This window comes from Marmota marmota, unplaced genomic scaffold (genome assembly GCF_001458135.2).
Source record: "Marmota marmota marmota unplaced genomic scaffold, marMar, whole genome shotgun sequence".
NCBI classification, from domain to species: Eukaryota; Metazoa; Chordata; class Mammalia; order Rodentia; family Sciuridae; genus Marmota; species Marmota marmota.
Window position 1 is genome coordinate 729,659 of NW_026000170.1, and position 23,808 is coordinate 753,466.

General features: G+C 45.7%; 2 protein-coding genes across 5 annotated transcripts; one reads left to right on the plus strand and one right to left on the minus strand.

Moving 5' to 3' along the window:
- The first annotated feature begins 11 nt into the window (after nt 1–11).
- On the plus strand, nt 12–3,457 carry Htra2 (HtrA serine peptidase 2). Of its 3 annotated transcripts, XM_015499846.2 has the most exons (8): nt 12–634; nt 739–943; nt 1,031–1,225; nt 1,442–1,474; nt 1,677–1,782; nt 2,097–2,166; nt 2,906–3,001; nt 3,099–3,457. In XM_015499846.2, exons 1-8 carry the CDS (start codon nt 129–131, stop codon nt 3,262–3,264), a joined length of 1,377 nt encoding a protein of 458 aa, XP_015355332.1. In that variant the 5' UTR covers nt 12–128; the 3' UTR covers nt 3,265–3,457. The 3 variants fall into 3 exon arrangements, with proteins under 3 accessions (XP_015355332.1, XP_015355333.1, XP_048643372.1); XM_015499847.2 differs by lacking the exon at nt 2,906–3,001; XM_048787415.1 differs by lacking the exon at nt 1,442–1,474 and having other exon boundaries at nt 59–634.
- On the minus strand, nt 3,404–23,728 carry Loxl3 (lysyl oxidase like 3). Of its 2 annotated transcripts, XM_015499841.2 has the most exons (14): nt 23,599–23,728; nt 21,977–22,301; nt 20,160–20,323; nt 19,275–19,489; nt 6,888–7,107; nt 6,482–6,662; nt 6,190–6,344; nt 5,791–5,958; nt 5,494–5,656; nt 5,051–5,294; nt 4,835–4,950; nt 4,613–4,749; nt 4,398–4,509; nt 3,404–3,965 (listed from the first exon to the last, which is right to left on the minus strand). In XM_015499841.2, exons 2-14 carry the CDS (start codon nt 22,287–22,289, stop codon nt 3,892–3,894), a joined length of 2,262 nt encoding a protein of 753 aa, XP_015355327.1. In that variant the 5' UTR covers nt 22,290–22,301; nt 23,599–23,728; the 3' UTR covers nt 3,404–3,891. The 2 variants fall into 2 exon arrangements, with proteins under 2 accessions (XP_015355327.1, XP_048643366.1); XM_048787409.1 differs by lacking the exons at nt 6,888–7,107; nt 20,160–20,323; nt 21,977–22,301; nt 23,599–23,728.
- Nucleotides 23,729–23,808: the final 80 nt, after the last annotated feature.

Sequence of the window (23,808 nt, forward strand, 5' to 3'; positions counted from 1 at the left end):
CTGGGTCCCGGCGTGCACTTCTGGAGGACTTCAGGTACCAGCGTGCCCCGCTTCCCGCTGTCCGCCTGCTAGCCTCCGGGGCACCGCCTTTGAGTAGGGCGGGCGAGGAGGCAACCGAGGCGGAGCTGATGGCTGCGCTGAGGGCGGGGCGGGGTGCAGGCTGGAGCCTCCGCGGATTGCGGGCTTTGGGGGGTATTCTCTGGGGTAAGGGACCCTTGTTGACCCCTGACCTCCGGGCCCTGCTGACGTCAGGCACTCCTGACCTCCAGGCCCGGGTGACTTATGGGACCCCCGGTCTCCGGGCCCGGTTATCTGTGGGGGTCCCTGAGTCGCGGGCATGTCTGACGTCTGGGACCCCGGACCCCCAGGCACGACTGACTGCTGAGACTCCAGATCCCCGGACCCAGGAGTCCTCGGGGACCCCTGGAACCCGCTTGCGCGTGTGGCTGGCGGTAGCGCTGGGCGCTGGGGGGGCTGTGCTGCTGCTGTTGTGGGGCGGGGGTCGGGGTCCCCCATCGGTCCTTGCTGCAGTCCCTGCTCCGCCACCCACCTCACCCCGGAGCCAGTACAATTTCATCGCAGACGTAGTGGAGAAGACGGCACCTGCCGTGGTCTATATCGAGATCCTGGACCGGTAATGGTGGGATAGAATTGGAGGCATCCTAGTCGCGGCCCGAGGGCGGGTGAACGGGAGGAATGGGAGCTTCCTCATCTCCGTGGTTCCCTTTCCTATTTCAGGCACCCTTTCTCTGGCCGTGAAGTCCCTATCTCGAACGGCTCAGGATTTGTGGTAGCTGCTGACGGGCTTATCGTTACCAATGCCCATGTGGTGGCCGATCGGCGCCGAGTCCGTGTGAGGCTGCCTAGTGGCGACACATATGAGGCCATGGTCACAGCTGTGGATCCTGTGGCAGACATTGCCACACTGAGGATTCAGACCAAGGTGGGGTTGGAGTAAGTCACATCTGGTTGGAGCTATTTGCTTACTCTCATCTCTAGATGACAGTCCCCCTGCCTCATTCTTCCTTAGGAGCCTCTCCCCACGTTGCCCCTGGGACGGTCCGCTGATGTCCGACAAGGGGAGTTTGTTGTTGCCATGGGAAGTCCGTTTGCACTGCAGAACACGATCACATCTGGCATTGTTAGCTCTGCTCAACGTCCAGCAAGAGACCTGGGACTCCCCCAAACCAATGTGGAATACATTCAAACTGATGCAGCTATTGATGTACGTCCTGATATGTGAGAAATGACAAATGGGATTGGTGGATGTGTAGTACAGGGGCCAACTTATGAGCCTATATTCAGAGGTTGGGCTGCAAAAAGGCAGCTACTCATTCATGGGCTGGGAGAGAAGACAATTTGGAGAAGATGCCTATAACTTGGTTATGTCCCCAGGCTTAGAATCCCCAGAACTCGTCCATATTTTCTTCTTGTCTTGCAGTTTGGAAACTCTGGAGGTCCCCTGGTTAACCTGGTGAGTGTGATCTTTCTTCTAAGAATTCCTGCCTCAGGACAGCGTAGAAATGGTGGTTTTCTTTTCTGACTTACAAATACAAGTTTCTGTGCAATCGCTGTTGCCTCTCTTCCAGTGTCCAATCATATCCCCTCAATAGTCTCTGCTACTCCTGTTCAGGTGTTCCCACACCTTACTATCTATTTGGGTTGTGTCCCTGCAGGATGGGGAGGTGATTGGAGTGAATACCATGAAGGTCACAGCTGGAATCTCCTTTGCTATCCCTTCTGATCGCCTTAGAGAGTTTTTGCATCGTGGGGAAAAGAAAAGTGAGCTTGGCTTAGAGGGAAAGGGATACCTTTACAATGGTGGATGGGATATAGGGCAGGGGCATTCCTTGGGACTTACTGAAGGGGAATTCTTTTTTTTTTTTTTTAATATTCTTTTTTTTAGTTGTTGATAGACCTTTATTTTATTTATTTATACGTGGTGCTGAGGATCAAACCCAGTGCCTCACACATGCCAGGCAAGTGCTCTACCTCTGAGCCACAGCCCCAGCCCACTGGAGGGGAATTCTGTTGGAAGGAGAGGGAGGGGAAGGAAGGATGTAGCTGAGTGGGACTTATTTGTTTCCCTTTCATAGACTCCTGGTTTGGAATCAGTGGGTGCCAGCGCCGCTATATTGGAGTGATGATGCTGACTCTTACTCCCAGGTATGAGCATTAGGAATAGTGACATGTAGGGCCACTTGGTTGAAGCTGTTTGCTTACTCCCATCTCCAGATGACAGGTCTCTTTTACCCATTCTCCCTTTGAAACTTCTCCCCTCACTACAGTGATGAGCTACTGATCCCGTATTGAGCTTTGTTCTCACTTCTGTCTTCATTTAAGATGAGCTGCCTCTCACTGTTAAAAGAGTTGTTCCCTCTTATCAACTTGACTTTTTTATACTACCTGTTACTAGCTGTCTCCCTGTTACTGGATAGATTCCATCCTGTTACTGTTGTGATTTAGTTTTTAATCCATTAATCTGGCACTTAATGGCCATTTTCCACCTGTCTCTAACAGCTTTCTAGATTTGACTTCTGTTACTTCCTACAGGAATACTTTGTTCCAGCCAACCTGATTTCCCACTCCTTTGTCTTTATTTATGTTGTTCTTGTTTTATATAAATATCAGACCCATCCTTAGGCTCAGCCTGTGTTCTATTGCCCCCTTAAAGCTTTTCTTAGGATTCTAGAATGACATTAGTGCTATTGATTTAATTCTGTGTGTCATTTGGAATCAGTTCTCTTTTATGTACATATTGTACTTCCTAATTGCTAAAAGGCAAAAAGGGAACTGCCTTCGTATCTGTAGTACCTAGTGTGTGTCCTAGCCATGCATTTGTCAGTGAGTCTTGAAGTGGGGAGAATGCTAGGTGTGACTGATAGGGTTATCTGTGTCCTTTCAGCATTCTTGCTGAACTACAGCTTCGAGAACCAAGCTTTCCTGATGTCCAACATGGTGTGCTCATCCATAAAGTCATCCTGGGTTCCCCTGCACACAGGTGAAGGAGAGACTGTTTTGTGAGGTGGGGTGGGAGAGGTGTGTATGTGTCCTTGAAGTGGGATATCTACTCCATTTTTCTCCATCTTTCTTCACAGGGCTGGTCTACGACCCGGTGATGTGATCTTGGCCATTGGGGAGCAGCTGGTACAAAATGCTGAAGATGTTTATGAAGCTGTTCGAACCCAATCCCAGCTGGCAGTGAGGATCCGGCGGGGGCCAGAAACACTGACGTTATATGTGACTCCTGAGGTCACAGAATGACTGGATTAGCAAGAGTGTGAGGCTCTTGCTCGGATTTCCTCTTGGACTTCCTAGCCTGTATTCTGAGGGCACCTGGGCAGAGGATTTAATGAACCAGTGGGGGGCAGGTCCCTCCAATCACCAGCACCAATTCCTGGGCTCTGAAGAATCGCAAGAACACTTTTTATATAAAATAAAATTATACCTAGCAACATGTTATAGTCAAAAATGGGAGGGGAGGGCTGGATCTTTCTGCCCACCTAAAGGCTAGAGGTAAAGCTGTAGGCCCCCTGAAATTAGGGGAGCTATGGGAGCTGACCATCCTGACCTCCCCATTCAAGAAAACGAGCTGCTGACATCTATTGTTCTGGGCAGTTAGTCAGGTGCTGCTCTTTGTGGTATGTTCTGCTCGGTGCTGGGCCTGGGAGCAGATATTCCCCATACTTGGCCACAAATACTGACAGCTGGCCTAGGAAGGGGGCAGTAATTTCTACTTGACAGTTCCACATTCATAGTGCACAGGTGGATGAGTGCAGCAGGCCTGTTGACATCAGGCCTTCTGTGGTAAGCTCCTGAGGTAATGGCAGCCTCAGACCCCTGCCATTGGGGGCCAGTGGTGGTTTGCAGAAGAGGGTGGTGGCCCAGCCTTTAGATGATCTGGTTGCTAGTCTGGCCAGGGTAGCGCTCGAACCTCCTGTTGGCCTCTTCACCGAAGGCATCACCTGCAGAATAGACAGGCAGTGTGGGGGATTGTCCTGCACGGGGGCAGGAAGACAGATCCATTGTGGGGAAAGGTTGGAAGAAGTGGAGAGACTGAGGTCCGGAAGTGTATGGGAGCTGGGCACAGTGGTGTAATGCCTATAATCCCAGTGGCTTGGGAGGCTGAGGCAGGAGAATTGCAAGTTCAATGCCAGCCTCAGCAACTTAGCGAGACCCTAACTCAGAAATATATATATATATATATATTTTTTTTTTTTTTTCTCGGCTTAGTGGTTAAGTGCCACTGGGTTCAATCTCTGTTACCAAAAAGCAAAAATGAAAATCAAAATGAAACAAATGCACAGGGGAGATGCAGAAACCACTTAGGGAAAAGCAAATGAAAGCCTTTCCTCCCTTCTCCCAATCCTCCTGGGATTGCTCTTCCCATCAAATACCAATGTGGCAGTTGTGCACCCAGATGCGATGTCCATCATATTTGCAGTTACATTTCATTGCATTGTTGGTGAAGTCACTCTCTGCTACTTCAAAATTTGGGTTGATGACCACCTGTGGGTTAAAAAGGCAACTTGACCCAGCTGCAATTCTCAAGTCCAAATGTGTATGAAATACCCATCCCACCTGCCATCTGGAAGCCCCAGACTCCAGGCACCTGGAGAATGTAGTTTCCTGGCTTTACATCTGTGATGTCAATCCACTGACAGTCGATGTCATGCCTGTAGAGATCCCAGCAACCTACAGTGATGCCCTGCTCTCCAAAGTTGGCACACTCATATCTCTTGGAGACATCTGAAGGGATTGGCATATGTTAGTAAAAAAAAAAAAAAATGCTGTGCTTTGGTGGTGGTGAAGTATATTCTGATTCCCAACTCACCCTCCTGACACTCAGTGTCTTCTAGACAGAAACTAGCTTTGTGGCCCTCAGCCACCTTGGTGCCGTTGGGGGTCAGGATATCATAATGAGTGAAGATGTCCATACTGTGGTAATGCCTGTGGGGACAAGGGAACTCCTGTTTCTTTCCCTGACTCCATCAGGCTTGCCTCCTCCCTGTGACCTTGCCCTTCTACTTGTCACCCTCTGCCCTCTCACCCATGGCATTCATGCCACACCCAGGAGTGGCGCCCAGCCTTGGGCCTGAAATCAGCTCGTCCCAGGTTGTGGATCTGGGAGGAGAATCTGAGCAAACGCCGATGGCCATAAGGCCAATTGGCTAAGCGGGCAGAGCTGGCCAGGCAGTTCTCTTCTGCAGCACAATACAACATGTGCAGCGGCCGGTCCTCGATGTAGGCTGTCTCCTGCACCAGAGCTGAATGCAGCAGCAAATCTGAGGCAGCTGCATGGGAAAGGAAGAAGAGGGATAGGAGTCACTTCTGAGGGGCAGGGACAGATGGGGGTGCTTCCATTCCCCTTAGTGTGAGACTGATTTTCCACGGGGAAGGAGTAACCCCTCCATATTATTATACCCTCTCTCCTTACAAGGGGTGGCCCAGAGTCTCCCTTCTTTCACTTGTGACACCCTAACCTTCACTCACTCTCAGAACAGATGACTCCAGCAGTGAAGCGGGTCCCTGTCCTCTTGCAGGTGGTGTGGGTGCTGTGATGGGCACATTGGTCCAGGGACAGCTCAGTTCCTGTGCAACGTACTCCACTCATCACCACCTCCGTTATATTCCCCGAGTCCCAGTACCAGGTCTCCTGGGGACATATGTAGGTATTTCTGTGAGGCCTCAGGATCCAGCCTGTTGGCCAAGGGACTCATTTCCATAGTCCTTTGCCCAAAACAGGCTTTGAAGACAATAGCTTTAGCTTCCCTTCTCCTTCCTACTTACCTGCAGGCCATGATTGGCGTAGCCCAGACCAAGTTGCCTACAGGCCACCATGGCCTCCAGTGTCCCCCAGTCATCCCCACAGATGAGGCCCCAGCGAAGGTGCCCAGGTCCCCCTACTTGCACCTCAACTCGTCCCTCATGTCGGCTGCGGCCCCCACTGAGTCGGATCTGTAGTGACAGAATGGAAGCACCAGGGGAAGCTTTTGGGGTGGAGTGGTGGGGTCTGTAGTAAGGTTGTGGCTAGAGTGATTTAGCTAGCAGGTGATGGGGGCAGAAGGAGCTGCAGGGTGGTAGGGCAATGGAACAATGGACTAGGGGCTATAAGGCTGTAGAATAGAGGTCAGGACTAGAAAAAATGAGAGATGGGAGACCTGAACAAAGGTGGAAAGTATGACTGACCTTGGTCTCCACTCCAGTGTAGGGCAAATTGCATCGCACCCCAGCATCCTGGCTATGGGAACAGTCCTCAGCTGTGATGTTCTTAAAGGGACACTTCCAGAGAGACGACTCCTGGCCAGAACATCGAACTTCACTCAAGTGGATGGCACCCATGCCTAGGGTGAGAAATAAAAGCTCAGGAGTTTGTAATTAGACCTTCATTGCCCAGGGAACTCTACCTTCCCAAGGAATATGCCCCCTGGGAATGTGAACCTCCTCCTTCCTTCTCCCTCCCATCTCCCTGCCCCCTCACCCTGCCCCATGCGGGCACCACTCAGAGCCTCTCGTGCACTGCCAAAGCCCAGCTCCCGACACACCACGCTGGCTGCCTGCAGATCCCACTTGCGGTCACAGACTGTGCCCCATGTGCCAGACTTCAGGACTTCCACCCGGCCCTCTCCAGGGTGGGCTCCACCTTTTAGACGCACACGTGCCTGTAGAGGGGAGAGATGTGCCCAGCAGAGGTGAATGGAAACAGCCTGGACATGACTAAGTAGAATGTTTGGTGGGAGGGAGTGGGTGTTGTCAGGTCTGTGGCCCACCCCCTGGAAGGTTCCTCTCTGTTCTCAAAGGTCAGGGCTGTGCTTAATGGGAGGGGGTTGGCCAGACTAAAGGGTTTTCCACCTGGGCTGGGAAAGGTCAGTCACTGTCTCACACACCTCCCCCTGAGGCTTCGACTGTTGTTGCTTCTTCTGGCCACTGGACGCCGTGTAGAGAGGGCCTGGCACACAGCTCACCACCGCAGGGCCCCCCCCAGGACACCTGGTGGTTTCATTGGCACGATAGAACTCCAGAGGACAGAGGGAGAGGTGGGCTTCCGTGCCCACGCACGCCACCCCATGCAGACCAAAGGAGTGTTGCTGCCGCTGGGCCAGCAGCCTGGGGGGACAGGAGTGAGGTGCAGTAGGGTAAAACAATGTTCCTGCCTCTGTGCCCCACAAACCTCTGCCCACTCCATTGCTCCCCCATCCCCCCAACCTCTTATGAACACATATTCCCTCTTTTCCCCTTTTGTGTTTCTCTTGAGAGAGACACAGGAATTGCCAAGAGTGTAGCTGAAAGTGCCTTGACCACCCAGACAGGAGGGTCCTTGGGGAACTTCTGCAGCAAAAGAACCCTAGGGAAAGGATAACCAGTCTTGACTTGCTTGACAGAAACCTTGTGGTTTCATGAAGGAGCCAGGAGCTTAGGCTGCTGTACAAATCAAGTGGGAAGCCAGAACTATACAGTCAGAAGCAATAGTCAGTGGGTAGTGGCCAACACCAACTAGATCCTGAATATCCAGAATGAGTAGAACCTGTCTATCATGCTGAGACTGAAGTAACTGAGCAAGTCAGGATACAAAGGATGAGGAAGTCTTGGATCTAAATGGCTTTCCAGAGGCCAGAGGGGCTTCCAGGTCAGAAACTCTGTAAGGTAGAATATGGTGAGCAGTTACAGGAAGAACAGACCAGATGGTGGCCATAGGAAGGACTGGTGGCATACTATAGTGACATGGCCATATCTACATTCATAGAAGCTCAATTCACAATAGCTAAGCTATGGAACCAACCTAGGTGCCCTTCAATCGGTAAATGGATAAAGAAAATGTGGTATATATATACACAAAGGAGTATTACTCAGCTATAAAGAATGAAATTATGACATCTTCCAGTAAATGGATAGAACTGGAGACTACCAGTTCTAAGTGAAATAAGCGAATGCCCCCAAAACCAAAGGCCAAATGTTCTCTCTGATATGTAGATGCTGGCTCACAAATGGGGGTGGTGGGTGGAGGGAGGAGTGGAGGTTCACCGGATTGGACAGGAGAATGGGGGGATGGGAGGGAGGATGGGAATGGGAAAGACAATAGGATGAATCAGACATAACTTTTCTATATTCATATATGAATACATGACCAGTGTAACTCCACATCATGTTTAACCACAAGAATGGAAAGTTATAATCCATGGATGTATGATATGTCAAAATACATTCTACTGACATGTATAACAAAAAAGAACGAATACAAAAAGGAAGGACTGGTGATGGCATAAGCAGGAATGAAGATATATGAATGCAGGACAGACAAAGCTGGAGGGATTGCATGGTCAGAGAAGGAATGTAGATGGGAATAACAGTGACAAAGGTAGCCTAGGATCTGAGCTGAGCTGTAGAAGTCTTTAATGAGATGTCCATGCTTCTACAATTTCAACCCAACGATGTCCCTTAGACATCTGAGCAGGTAAGTAGGACTAAATTAGAGATGGTAAAGCTTGGAAATAATACTGCAGAGAGATGCTTGAGGAGGGGAAGAAAGGGAGGCTTTGTGCAATGAGAGATTGCAGTGAGGTGTGGGGAGAATAGAAGTACCCTTAAAAGCCACACACCTGCAATGCCAGAGACTCTGGAGGTTAAGGTAGAAGGACCAAAAGCTCAAGGCCAGCCTTAGCAATGTAGTAAGACCCTACCTCAAAATAAAACAAAAGGGCTGGGGATGTGTGGATACAGCTCAGTGGTAGAACGAACCTGGGTTCAATCCCCAGTACTGCCAATTAAAAAAAAAAAGAGACGTACCCTCTTTGCAGAACACCTGGGTAGAGCCCAGAGATAAAGGGAAGCAGATAGGTGGAATGGACCTGTGAGGCTGATCTGGTGATGAATTATTGCGGTAATCTTCCCTATCAATGTATGTGGAAGGAAGGAATATAATGACTTGAAGCCATTTGCTAGGAAGACAAAGAAAGAAGGAAACATTTCTAACAAAATGGACAAAGGAAGCCTGGAAATTTTACAGAATATCTTTGGAAATTCAGGGGAAATGGATCCTGAAGATCAAAGAGATAAGGTACCACCCCAAAGTTCTGTTCTACTGCAAATAAAAGTCAGAGAGGCCATCAAAGGAAAAAGTTTCTATTTTCTAAACTCTCTCTTTTCTGTTCTCTACAATGAACAAAATCAATGCAGCAGTGTGTGCTTTAATACTGGGGTCAGGGAAGTGCAGACTATGGCCATGTGAGGCAAAGATGACCATAAGCTAAGACAGGTACTGCAAGAACACCCTCAAGTTTTGAGCTACTTTGCAACCACTAGAGGGAGAAACTGGGGAATAAGGGATACCAGGAGTGACCCTGGAACTTGCTGAGGAAAGGAGGGGACAGTGAAAGAGCTGAATTTTGTGTACCTCGATCACTGCTAAAGAAGTTGTCAGCAGGACTTAATTTTAACATGCAAACTGCCTTTTAGAGATCAGTCAGGAGGAAGGATTGGAAGTTTCCCATTTCCTTAACTTCTTAAGGGGCACAGGAGAGAGTCATGGAACTGGGAGTCTAATAGTGTGAGCAGGGCCAGAGAGGCAGGGACTGTGAATCTCACTCCATTCCTGGAAAGTTTCTCACTCCACTTCAGGTAAACGGGTGGCATTTTAGAAACCTAATTACATAAAGGTAGGATGGGAACACTGATCCCTTAGGCAAACTTAACTTCTTGGGAGAGAGATAAGTACAGTGTCTGAAGGAGAAAAATGCCAATGTATCTAGTAAAACTCACTGAAGGGGACAAACATGTGGAACAAAGTGCAAAAATCTTATGCAAGCTAAATTCCCCAGAGACTGATGTGGGGCCATTCTTACTTAACATTTCCATAAAGAATCTGGAAAGGGCTTTGTCATAGCTCCTGCTCCTCCACCTCTTGGTCAGCTCTTTCAGCCAAAGAGGCCTCTCTTGCATTCATCCCTGACCACAGCCTGATTCCTCCAACTTCATGATTCTGTGCTCCTGCTCCTCTCCATCCATCCCCAAATTTATTTACCTCTTGATTGGCCCCCTGCCCACTCGGGATTTGGGTTTGACTTTAGGCTTGATGACTGGTCTGCAAAAAGGAGAAAGATGTTGGTGGGAGTAGTGGTTAGATATGTGACCCAGGAGATGTAGAAGGTTATTTTCTGTTTCTGGAAAGGACCTTTCATGCAGAATGTGGGAAGGGACAAAGTAAAGCGTGGCTGGACTTCCCCATACACCACCAAACACATGGCAATCAATGTATGCACTTCAGGAACTCATGTCGTTCTCTGGACTTAGCGATAGTGGATGGGAAATCCAATTTTAAAACTCATGCAGAGAAGAGGAGGTTTGAGGGAAGGTTGAGGGAGGAGAGAGAATGAAATTGCAGGTGAACTAAGGGAGGTGAAGAGTTGGGGAGAAGAAGCAGGAATCCAGATGGCTGAGGCTGCAATCCAAGCTATTTGGAGGAAATATAATGATAAGGGACTTCTTAGTTATTTCTACATTATTTCCTCCTTGTGTTTCCTAAAATCAAATCTTGCCCATCCACATGCTTGCCTCCCCACCTTCCCCCAGGAATGGCCATTCTCTAGTCACATTCCTAATCCATCAGCTTGGGTTCTAGGATGGACGTGGATGGTCTGTCATCCATCCATCCACCTCCTGGGTCCTCAGGGGAGTGCAGGAGGTCCCGGGGCTTTTGCCCCATTACCTTCCAAGCGACTTGGAGCGTCGGGCCGAGGCTTTGGCCGCTCGCTTCCTCAACTTTCTGTGAGGATGAGACAATAGTAGTCAGGATCAGTGTAGAAACAAATAGAAAAGGTCAGTGCCATCAGAACGAGGGACAAGATTTCTTTTCCAACAGTCAGATGGGTTCCTGATGGCAGGATATTCTATCATCAGATACTCCCAAGGCTCTACTCTTCATAGCTATTTGTCCTCAAGCTCATGACCAGGTAGGGAGGAAGTAACAAAGACTGTGAGCTCAGGATGAACAGTGTCCCAACACCAGAACAGCGTCCCAACTTAGATAAGACAGATGGGAAAGGGGGACTCCTGGGTCCAGATGTTGATGGCAAACCTTGGGAAGGTATTAGGGTTGCCACAATGACCAGGCTAGGATAGAGAACTAGCCTGGGGAAGGCCTGGGGAAGCTGACTGCATCATTTTTTCCCTTGGGTGCTCTCTTCAAGAAAGACTCTGGCATTGTCTGGGTCCCAGCTGCAAGATCATGATCAAGGACCAAGGCTGGATATCTGAGAACATTAAATTGGCTTTATTGGGAAGTGTACCCTTCCTCTTCAAGTTCCAATCTCATAAGCTTTGGTCATTCACAAATTGAGTTCATTTTCCAAACTTACTTCCAGGGAAATAAATATTTCAGAGTGATATTAATTGACTTATTTTATTCTCAGTTTTTTGTTTGTTTGTTTTTGACTGGGGATTGAATCTAGAGGCACTTGAGCACAGAGATACATCTCCAGCCTTTTTTCATTTTGTGTTTTTTTTTAGGTGTAGATGGACACAACACAATGCCTTTTTTTTTTTTTGAGAGAGAGAGAGAGAGAGAGAGAGAATTTTTTAATATTTATTTTTTAGTTTTTGGTGGACGTAACATCTTTATTTTATTTTTATGTGGTGCTGAGGATCGAACCCAGCGCCCCGCGCAAGCCAGGCGAGTGCGCTACCGCTTGAGCCACATCCCCAGCCCTCATTTTGTGTTTTGACATAGAATTTTGTTAAGTTGCTGAGGCTGACCTCAAACTTGCAACCCTCCTGCCTCAGTCTCCTGAGATTGCAGGTGTGTGCCACTACATCCTGCTTTGAGGGGTTTCATTAGGTCTAATGTCATAACAGACAGAGCCCAGGTCTGTTTCTATCCCTCTTCTCCCTTTAAATTTGAAGACTTTAATTATGGTCTCTCTTTGTCTGGTCTAACTATATATAGATGAATGCAGGTCTTGTCTGTCTGCTCTTTTAAGTTTATGTAATTCCCTGTCATCATCTTAGTTATCCTTTCTTTGAATTTATTCCTGTTTTGCTGTTTCTTTTGAGAAGTCATATTTTGTCATCGTGTACTGCTGAAGGTGCACTAGGATTTTAATATATGCATTTTAAACAGGTTAGAAGGTGTTTGGCATTTCCTCCCCCAGCTTCTTTCTGAGTATCTACTTAGTTGGTCTTTTTGTCAAAACATCCAAAATGTCTACTATTCCTACCAAGGAGTATACAACTCTCAGTTTCCTTTCTTGAGACATTACTGAGAGTTTAGAATGTTTCATCTTATAAATATATATGGTGTGAAACTTTTTCTCTTAATGTCTTTTTCTCAATATGTCTACTATGGGATGCTTTTGGCATTTTCTTTAACCAATGAACCCAAAGAGAACATCATGAGCACCAGTGTAGTACTGAGAATTTAATATTATCTGGAAATTTAGACATACCTCATGGGCTAAGGATGTAATTCAGTGGTAGAGCATCTGCCTAGCATGATTCCCAGAACTGAAACAAAACAAACCAAAACCAAAACCATCTTTTCTAAGTTAAGAATCTTGTAAGGTAGTTGTGTGTGTGTGTGTGTAGTTTAAAATATTGCATCTTATCAATATTAAATTTCTATCTATTAAATGTTTTATAAATGATTTGGTGATTCTTTAGGATCTTTGTTCATATTTGTCTTGATATACATGTCTTCATTTATATATATGTGCTTGTTTCTCACTATTATTGGTTTCTTTCTTCAACCATCAAACATAAATCCTGCCTCCATCTTTACAACTTCTTATTCCATCAAATTGTTTCTTTTCTAAGGCCATTCCCCACAAATGTTTCTGAATTCCATCTCTTACAATTATTTTCTTCTCACACACAACTTCTTCTCAACTAAATCCTTTTACATGGGCAAATCTCTACCACACACATACACAGACACCACACATGCACACAAATACACCCTTCATCCAATACCTCTCCACAGCAAAAAATTCCAGTTTTGTGACTCCAGAAGATCAGAAGAAATTTCAGTCCTCACCATTTCTATGTCCTCTTTCTCTACTCATTCCTTAACCCACTCTCTCTTATTTTCCCTACCCACCATTCTGCAATCACTTTTACATTGTTAAATTCAGATGACATCTTTCAGCCTTCATCTTACAGACTTCGCCATCCATCTGATTCTCCTGTCTTTTCTCTTTCTTTGGATACCATAAAACTACAATAACCTGGTTTTATTCCTAATTCTACTTGCTCTTTCTTGGTCTTTGCAAGCTTCTAGTTTATCTTGTCATTTAAATTTTCAGAGCTCTTGCCAGATGCGATGGTGCACATCTGTAATTCCAGCTCCTCCAGAATCTGAGGCAGGAGGTTGTAAATTTGAGGCCAATCTGGGCAACTTAGGGAGACCCTGTCTCAAAATGAAAAATAAAAAAGGGGTGGGGAGCTGGGTATGATGACACACACCTGTGATCCCAGTGACTTGGAAGGCTGAGGCAGGAGGATCACAAGTTTGAGGCTAGCCTCAGCAACTTAGTAAGGCCCTAAGCAACTGAGCAAGACTCTACCTGAAAAAAAAAAAAAAATGATACAAAAAAAAAAAAAGAAAAAGGGGATGTAGCTCAGTGGTAAAACTCCCAGGTTCAATCCCTAGCATTGCAAACAAAATAACACACACACACACACACACAAAACAACAACAACAACAAAAAAAAACAAAAAACAAAAACTCAATAACAAAAACAAAAACAGAACAAAACAAAAAACCCTTTGGTAGGTATTATTCTCACTTCATACTTGTTTCTCAATTTTACATTGTTAAATTCAGATGACATACTTCTCACTCCATACTTATATGGTCTCATTCATATCGTACCTTATATATTCCACTGCCTTCTTCTTGTTTCTACTTAGATAGCCTTTTTTTTTTGTACTGGGGATTGAACTCAGGGACACTTGACCACTGAGCCACAACCCCAGCACTATTTTGTATACTACTTAGAGACAGGATCTCACTAAGTTGCTTAGTGCCTCACTTTTGCTGAGCTGGCTTTGGACTCTGTGATTCTCTTGCTTCAGCCTTCTAAGCCACTGGAATTACAGGCTTGTACCACTGTGCCCAGCTCTGATTAGATATCTTGAAGTCATTGAAAAATATAATGTAGATCCAAAAACAAACAAACAAGCAAACCAAAAAACCCTCTTAGCAAAAGTCACTCCAAAAACCTAGGAGTCAACCTTGACTTCTTTCCTTGGCTCCTGAAGTCAATCAATAACTCAGTCTTGTCAATTTTACTTCCTTTATATCTATCCAATCCATTCACTCTTACTTTTCTCCAAACTATTTTCAGAAATGCAATCAAAATGATGGTCTGGAATCACAAACCTGATCATGTCATCTCACAGCCCTCTTCATTAGAACACATTTTAATGGCTTCCCATTACTGTTATTATAAAGTCCTGAATACTTTACATGGCCTATAAGGTCTTCTATGAGCTGGTATGTAATTACCTCTCTCATCATTCATTCACCTTTATATTCTCAGCACCTTGGGCAGTGCTTGGCAAAGAGTAGCAGTTCAATAAATATCTATCAAACTGAAATGAGCTAAAGAATGACTTCTTAAACAGCACTGAAGCTCTTAGAGCCTCAATTTCATTACATGTACAAAAGCAGTAAATTCAATTATCTGAACATTCTTCTCTTCTAAAATTCTAAAACTTGCACATGCTGTAGGGTAGAACTACTCCAACAAGTTTAAAAATGATAAATATATTAGGTTATGATCTCTTCGACTTCCACTAAAAGCCAGCAAATCAATTTTTTTTCCCTCGAAGGAGGGCAAGTTTCTTCATACTGTCTTGGCTATCTTTCATAATTGTATTACCTCTAAGGATGCTCCCTCTGTCTGACAAGACCTGTGAAAGAAGATCTATGACTCATCATCATCACAGAGTCTCCCAGGACTTTTGTAATCTCTTTCCCCACTAACAATGACCTCTGTGCTTTAGCATATCTCCTTCCACAGCCTTCGGATCCCAGATTCATTATGAGATTCCAAATGTACAGCAAATATTCCTGCTCTGTGAAAACCACTTCAGGCTATACATATCTAGGGCAATTACAGGTTCTCTAGGGCTTCCCAGGCATGGTCCATCTCTAAAGCTATTTCTATTAACTTGAAGCCAGGAGACATCTGATTCTCTCAGGCAGTTTCATAATCATCTTAGGTGTCTCTTTTCTCATTTTCTATATCCTATTAATCTTCTTAGATCTATTCATTTCCCTCTAACTTAGCTGTCATTCGCCTAATAAGTTTCATTTTTTACAACAAACTTCTAACTAGTTTGCTGCATCTAGACCTTCCTGTCTCCACTCACTACTATCATGCAAACCTTCAAAAGCACTGGCTTTTTTTTTTTTTTTTATCACTGCCTATCCAAAATACCTTTATTGTTAACCTTTTTTCTACAAGGCAATGGTCAAACCTTCAAATCTGGCACTAAAAATTTCATTTTATGATCTCATTCTATTCATTCTGATCTCTCTTTCATTATTTCTCAGCAAAACCCTACTCTCGTTTCCTATCTTCTAAGTATATCTTTTTCATTATCATCTCTGTCCCAGTCAACAATGACTTTCATGTTTCAAAGTCAAATGTTCATTTCTTAGTCCTCATGTTTTTAGATCTCTCAGTGGCACTGATATAGTCAATCTCTCCTTGAAGCTCCTTTTCTGGCTTCCAGGTTACCATACTCTTCTGGTAGTGTTTCTACCTACCTTATGTCATTATTTCCATTTCATCTTATCTTCCTGGCCTCTTAATACTGAAGCTTCCTGAGGTTCAGTCCTTGGACTTTTCCCCCCACCCTTTTAATATATACTCAATCTCTTGGTGATGTTGTGCAGTTTTTAGACTTTGTATTCCTATTATTTCTCCCAGTACTGAGGATTGAATCCAGGGTTTCATATATATTAGGGAAGTGCTCTACAACTGAGCTACACACCCTCAGCCCAGGCCTTTATATACCTTTATTTAACTGAACTCTAGAGTCACATATCCAGTTGCCTTCTTCAACATTACCATTTCAACATCTTAAAAAACCTCAAATTTAAAAGGTCCAAAACCAAGTTTCTAATCTCCATGCCTCTCTCTATCTCCAAGAAAACATGTCCCACCCACTGTCTTCCTTAACAGAGAAGGCTAATACTATACTTAGCTGAGGCCAAAACCTATGGAATGATACTTAACTCCTCTTTCTCTCACAGGATGCTGATTTCATCAGCAAGTCCTGTCAACCCTGCAACTACACACAAAATTGGATCATTTTCCACGATGTCCATTGGTCACCATCACCTTTTACTTTGTCTAATAACCTCTACTAGTTACCCTGTCTTTTTGTGCCTAATGCCTCCTTAGCATCTACTAATAAAGCAGTTAATGGAAGAGGTTAAAAACAGAGTTCAGATATCACACCTCTGTTCAAACCCTACTTTTACTCTGTTCTTATCTTACAGAGTAAAAGCCAATGTCCCAAATAGCCCCACTTATCACCTTTGTTCACAGCTCCAGCCACAATGGCCCCCTGGAGAATAATAATGCCTTTTCTCCTCCCCACTACACTAACACAGTCCCCAGAATCTTTTTATTTATTATCTCTTTTTCTGGAAATGAGATCTATATGTCTGCATAACTTATTCCTTAACTCCTTTAAATGATTTTACTTTTTATTTTGAGGCAGGGTCTCACTAAATTGCTGAGGGTTTCTGGCCAAATTGCTAAGGCTGACCTTGAACTTGCAATCTTTCTGCCCCAGCCTCCCCAGTTGCTGAGATTGCAAGCATGTGCAACCATGCCTAGCTCTGACCTCTCTATTAAAACTACAGTCCCACTTCTACTTTTTCATTCCCTTTCCTGCTTTATTTTTATTTATTGTACTCATTACCATCCTTACACTTTATGATTTTACTTGTTTTCTGATTCTCCCTTAGTCCATGAAATCAGAAATTTTTGTGTTTTGTTCACTGTTGAATCCCTAGTGTCTACAACAACACTTGGCACATGCAGGGTCTCAATAAATAAACGTTGAATGAATGAATCTTTAAAACTTTGTTCATGCTATTCACTTCACTTGGAATGACTGCTATTTAAGTCCTACTGTTCTTTCAGAACCTGATGTTTGAATTAGGAAAGGTAAAGAACAAGCACAGAAAATGAAATATAGCCTCAAATGGATGATAGTAAAGAAACACAGCACATAGCTGTTTTAAAATGGTTTCATTCTCCAGACCAGATAAAGCATATTTCCCAGAGCTGATGGAACTTGCAGATGTGTCTCACTGCCAAGTCAAGGAAAATTTAAGGAATATGGAAAAGATGGGAGATTAGATAATATATTGTTAGATAATTTATTGAGATTAGATAATATATTGTTAAAATAAACAAAAGGAAAATCTATAGATATATAACACTCAAGAATAACTTAGTAAATAGAAAGTTTGTGAGCATTTAGGAAAAAAGATCCTTATAGATCTAAAATGATTTCAATAAAAATATATTCAAAGGATTATTATTTCCTTCAGTGACGTAATTAGTAAATTTGAAGGCTGTGAACATGGTGTATCTGGATTTTAGCAAAGATCAACAAAACCTTCCATGATTTCATTTTAGATAGGATGGCAAAATGTGGGTTACATCATTGTAATGTTCTGTGTTTCTTCACAAATCTTCACAACTGTTTGTTAGAGGCTTGGTATAAACCTAGAGGAAAGTTTTGCAAGAATTAGGCTTTATTTATTTGGTATTGGGGATTGAACCCAGAGGTGCTTTACCACTGAGCCAATTACATCCCCAATCCTTTTTATATTTTATTTTGATACAGCTGGAGAATAATAATGCCTAACAATAGTTGCTTAGGGCCTGGCTAAATTGCTGAGGCTAGCCTTCAACTTGTGATCTTCCTGCCTTAGCCTCCCGAGTAGCTGGGATTACAGGCATGTGCCACCACACTCAGCAAGAATTAAACTTTAGTTTTAAACATTTCAGCAATGGTTTTTATGGTCATCTTGAGGAAGCCAGAAGGCATAGCTATCATGTCTGTCCACCAGAGAAGGCTGGCAGGGGTGACAGAGGGGAAATCATGTCAAAACTCTAGATTATATCACAGGAGCAGCATGAGATGGCTTTTAAATGACATATCAACCCCCTCACCCCACCAAAAAAAGCAACTCAGGGGCTGGGGCTTTAGCTCAGTGGTAGAGCACTTGACTTGCACATGTGAGGTACTGGGTTCCATCCTCAGCATCACATAAAAATAAATAAAGATATTGTACCAACTACAATTAAAAAATATTTAAACTCAATAGGGTAAACTCAACATATATTCAGGTTCAAAAAGGCCTATCAGTATTAAAGGTAAGCAAAGATCTGAATCGGTTTTAGGTGATTACAAGTTCCATGTAAGCAGTGGGATGCTATCTCAACAGAAAAGCAATGCAAATTTGAGGTATGCTTTAATCAAAGATGAATAGATGAACATTTCTATTGTGCCTTGCCCTATCAGACCACATCTGAAGTAGTGTACTCAGTGGAAAATCATCTAAATGTCAAGAGGCCTTTTAGCAAAACTGACCAAGAGCTGAAGAAAATAAGCATTTTGGGCCTGCGAAATAGATTATAGACAGACAGTGGAAAGATTTGCAAATACATGTATGGCTCCCAAATCCGTTTCTCAAAATGACCACTTCAGATGCTCCAAGGAAGGGAGACCTTGTAAGCACAGAACCGTTACCAGTGTGACTCGGTACCCTGGAAACTAGATGAAGAGGGTCGGGCGCCTGGGCCAAAGGATGTTTGGGAGAACTTCCCCAGAGTCCTGATGACTCGCGCTCACAGAAGGCCCGGGCGTCCAGTCCGCGCCGGACACACCCAGGCACAGCCCGGAGTGGCGGGCCGCGCCCTCACTGAACTCGGAAATCGCGAGGCTCCGCGCGCTCCGAGGCCCAGAGAATCTGCCCGTCGACCGCTGACGTCACCCCAGCAGCCACTCAGCAGTCCCCTGGCTCCGACGCGCGCGAGCGGGAACTTCACAGTCCCCATTTCAGATCTCCCTTGGGGACCCCTTCATGGTCCCACACGGTCTCTTAGCAAAAGTTTCCTAGTTTCTTCATTATTCCAGACCCCCGTGTCCCCCCAAAGCTTCAGACCCTTTCAGAGGTCGCTGAACACCATTCCTCAAGGAACACGACCCAGCCTCGGTTCGCTCCACCCATCGCCCGCGCCCCTCACCTGTAGAACGCTGTGTTGACCCGCTTTTCTCCAGGGAAGCCCAACATCCCGCAGACCACGTGGCTGTTGTGGGCACTCCATCCTTTGTCACACACTTGAGACCAGCCATCTGGAAGCCTGACTTCAACCAGGCCTTCAGTCACAGGCAGCGGTCGTCTGCCCCACCCAACAGCTGGTCGAAGTCGCACTTCCTCTACTTGTAGGTGATGTTCTACCTGGCAATGGAACCACAAAAAGGGGAAGGAATCCCAGTATCATCTCTCATATATCCTGCCAACTTTAAGGAACCCCAATTCAGTGTGCTTGCTGTAAACTCAGTGGTGGAATGGGACTGCAGCAGGTTAAGAAGGATGCCACGCCTGCTGTCAGTCTGAGGTTTATGGACTCTTCTGCAACCACAAGAGTGCAGGGACATGCTGTGCACTGAGAAATGGCCAAAGCTGCCAGGAGACGCTGAGGAAGGAAGACTTAGGTCTGCCTTTATGGAGCAGGAGTGGGCACTCCATAAAGGAAATGGCTTTGAAGGAGTAGAAAATAAGAAGGGAGATGTTCCAGGAGAGCAGAAACATCTAATGAGAGGGAGAGCACAGGATGCCTCCTTGGGGTGTCCTGGGATGAGTTGGAGAAGCTCATGCCAAGTTTAGTACCTTGAATGCTAATGATAATAAAAAACAGTGGATTATACAGCTCCTAGAAGCTCTATCATTTGTTCACTACCTCCAAGCCTCCCACCAATTCAAATCACCTCATGGGGGTGGCCTATGGGACCCACTACCTTGAATCTTTAATACCTTCTCTAACTACATAAGACCATCCTACAGTCCCTGCTGTCTGGCCATCCCGATAGGTGCATATGTGTGTGTGTGTGTGGTGTGTACTGCAGACCTCAATGACATTGGAATCTGAGAATCCAGGTAGGCGCTGGTCCTTGCAGATGACTCCGGCATCCTCATCATGGGTACAATCACTGTTTCCCCAACCCCGGGAGGCACATTCAGTCACACTCTGCTCAGTTCCACTGCAGCTCAGGTTGTCCAGCCAGATGCGGCCTATGGAAGGGGTGGGGGATGAGGGTAGAGAGAAGTTTGGGAAAGAAGGATGGAGTAAGGGGGATACTGGGAAGAGTGAACATCAGGGCCTTACACCTGGCCATCTGGCCATGAGAAGGAACAAGGGACCATGGTGGGGAAAAGTAAAGGACATAAGATTGATGGAAGATTGGTAGTGATCTGAGAATACTCAATAATTTAACAAGGTGAATAAAAAACTAAGAACCAACACTGAAGTTCTGATCAGTTCTTACCCATTCAATGATAGTTATAATTAATCAAGTACATACTGTGTGCCAGGTGCTCTACCATGTGTGTATATATAATTAACCATTCTTATAACAGAGCTGCCAGAAGACCATTTTATATGAATAGACTGGGTTCAGAGAAATTAAGTGAAATTATTGCTTAAACTACATTGCCAATGAATGAGGCTTAGGAGTTTGGCCTGTCCATGACACCTGGAAATCTAAGATCCTTTCTCCTCATCCTGGTATTCTCCTATGTGCTTGTCCTGTCTATGTTGCCACATAGTCTCTTGTTCTTTTCTCTGTCTGGACCATACTGAATTCTTATAGATGTCCTCATAGAATTGGGCAGAACCTAAAAGTTGTCTGTTCCTGCCAAGATGCAGGGACCCCCCCTCATTTACACCCTGATAGAACTTACCCAGTTTCTGCTGGGATACCTTTCTCCTTCCCAACAGACTGTGTGTGTAACCATCAAAAAAGTCCTTGTGATTCTTTTTTGTTCTTTTTCTTTTTTTTTCCTTGTGACTATAACTTTCCTGAACCATGTCCGATTCAGTCTTTTCAGTCCCTCAGCCACATGACTGTCCTTTCCATATTTGTAGACAACTATCATGTAATTGCTATTCAAGACCTTTTCTTTTTATACCAAACCACCTCTGGTTTCTTAAGCTACTCCCTCTGAAACTAGGCTTCTGAATCTTTCACATCTAGGCAGCTCTTCCCTGAAAATATTTCCATTTTCTACTGTTCCTCTTAAAATGTGACGTTTGCATGGGACACCTTATTCCAAAGCTGGTTTAGCTAGCGGGAACTGGTGGATCAGTTGCAGGCTACACTCGCTTCTGTCTATCATTTCCACTATGGGTTCATATGTGAAGCACCTCCGGACCTCAATGAGAATTTCTCTTAAGCCTACCCCCTCAACCTCTATATGCCAGTTCTAGTTTGATTCTGTTAGCTGCAGTATCTGTGCTTCTTTCTGACATTAGAACATCCATACATCATTTACTAGCTCTCATCTTCCCTTGAAACCAACTTTACTTTAATCATTACAAGACTCACCTGTATCTGGGCTGTCTTTGTACATGTGTTTTTGTTGTTGTTGTTGTTGTTTGTTTGTTTTTTTTTTTACAATTATCTTTTTGCAGCAGAAAGAAACTTAGAAATCATCTAGTCATTGTGCACATGGTGCATGTGAGGCTCATAGAAAGCAGCGACTAGCCTGAGGTCACAGTTCTGGAAGTAACTATATTGGCTAGTTTGTCCCCTGTGGGTTTACTTGAAGCTGGCTGTTCTTGATGCTGTATGCCCTAGTGGCTGTGCCATTCTGGCATTCTCTCTCCCTGCACTTAGTCCACACTCAGGTATTACCTAGACTATGTCGGGAGTATTACTGACCTACCTGTTCCAGGGCCATATTTGGCACTGTGGGTCCAGCCTGTGGCCTCTGTGAAGCCCAGCTCACGGCAGAGGACATGGGCAGCCTGCAGTGTGAAGTCATCGTCACAGATGGTGCCCCATTCACCAGCTCGCTGTATCTCCACTCGGCCCTCATAGGGTTTCCTGGGGAAGCCAGCGAGCCGGAACCGCAGTCCCTGGCTTCCCGCCTTCTTCTCAGGGCCCGTGGAAGGGGACGGAGACCCCAAGCACAAGCTGCACATGAGGTACAGCAGCAGGCCCCATGGACTCCACAGCCAGATGCTGACAGGTCGCATGGCAGGAAACGCCTAGACACCCCAGAGAGAGTGTGTAAAGCCCAGAGTCAGAGAAAGAAGGGAGGAGTTGTGGGGAAGGAGATTCCCTTAATGACTGAGAGATAGAAACACACTCTAAATGAAGGCAGAGACACAAAGTCAAAGAGGGACACAGATTGGGGTGTGGGAAGGGGTTCTCTTTCCCTTTTGGAAATAATAAAACTCATAAGAAGTAGTTACAACCCACATGTCCTTCCCTAGTTTGCCATCATCTTCATTTATCCCCATTCACCAGTCTTAGAGACCCAGAGATCAGAAGACAGAGGTTAGAAACCAAGAGTCAGAGAATGGTCAAGATAAAGAGAGACTGAGAAAAGACACACAGAGAGGAAGACCAGGACAGGATGTGAGAGGAAGGGAGACTGTGGGAATGAAGGGGGCAACACAGAAAGAGACAGTGGAGAGAGACACGTTGAAGATGGATGGAAAGTGACATGGAAAAGAATCGTGCACACAGTAATGAGGAGTGAGGGAGAGAGACAGAAGACATGTGAGGAGAGGAATTGACAAGATCCAAGGAGCAGGCAGAGTAGGGATGACCCCGATTAGCCAGACAAATGACAGACAGCTATACAGATTGTGGAGAGAGACAGGCAAAGGGAGACTGGGAGACCCTCAGAACCCTTGAGTGGGAGTCCTATCTGGGCAGATTCCTATCTGCAAATTTTTATCTCTTTCCCAGGCAGGGAGGGCAGCCGCAAAGGGCTTGTGGAGAAACCGCTGCATTCCCTTCTCAGCACACAGACTTTCAGATGCCCTGCAGGGGTCAAGGAGCCCAGTAACGCTAGGCCTCATGCTGGGCAGAAAATGGGGTGGGGTAGTCCAAGCCTTCTGCTCACACCAGTGTGGCTGTCACCGGGCAACGGGAGGCCAGGGTGCGTTCTCCACTCTTTGCCCAAGGCCTTCTCTGTCCAGGGCTGAGAACAACCTCTCCACAGAGAGGGGGCTCCCTGAACATGCTTTCCCCAAACCAGACAAACAGCTCAACAAGACAGCTTTGTTTTGGGAACATTTGGCTTTGGGGCTCAGGGGTAGGGCCTCACAGAGGAGCCCCCTGCCTCCCAGCTGCCCCTCATGAAACACCCTGCAGCCCCCACCCTCGATATTTGTTCTTTTCCCCACTCTTCTTGTGTCTCATTCCCCTTAGACAATAATAAAACTCTCAGTTGGTTGGTTTCCCCGACTCCATCCCACACCACCCCTTTTCCTTGGTCCCTCCACATCCTCTACATCCCAAATTCCCCTTTCTCAGGCAGCTTGCCTTCCCTACCTTTGGCTGGAAAGGGCCCTAGGGACTGGGAGAAGAGTCCTGGTCCTGGAGATTAGTGCTAGGACTTCCAAAAAAAAAAAAAAAAAAAAAGTGCTCGGCCAGGGGAGACTGGACCCCCCCTCTCTCCCCCCTCGCTGCTAGTCCCTCCCACGTCCCCTTGAGCCCTCCCACATTCCTCTTTCTCCCTCCATTCCTCTCAAGCCAGTTCCC

Excerpts from the sequence above, each read along its gene's own strand:
- Htra2 (XM_015499846.2), top strand. The coding sequence starts at position 129 with ATGGCTGCGCTGAGGGCGGGGCGGGGTGCAGGCTGGAGCCTCCGCGGA. Across the intron at positions 1,226-1,441 it reads AAACTGATGCAGCTATTGAT|TTTGGAAACTCTGGAGGTCC; the intron begins GTACGTCCTGAT and ends CTTGTCTTGCAG. Across the intron at positions 1,783-2,096 it reads GCATCGTGGGGAAAAGAAAA|ACTCCTGGTTTGGAATCAGT; the intron begins GTGAGCTTGGCT and ends TCCCTTTCATAG.
- Loxl3 (XM_015499841.2), bottom strand. The coding sequence starts at position 22,289 with ATGCGACCTGTCAGCATCTGGCTGTGGAGTCCATGGGGCCTGCTGCTG. Across the intron at positions 20,324-21,976 it reads CAAATATGGCCCTGGAACAG|GCCGCATCTGGCTGGACAAC; the intron begins GTAGGTCAGTAA and ends CCCCTTCCATAG. Across the intron at positions 5,959-6,189 it reads ACACTGGAGTGGAGACCAAG|ATCCGACTCAGTGGGGGCCG; the intron begins GTCAGTCATACT and ends CTGTCACTACAG.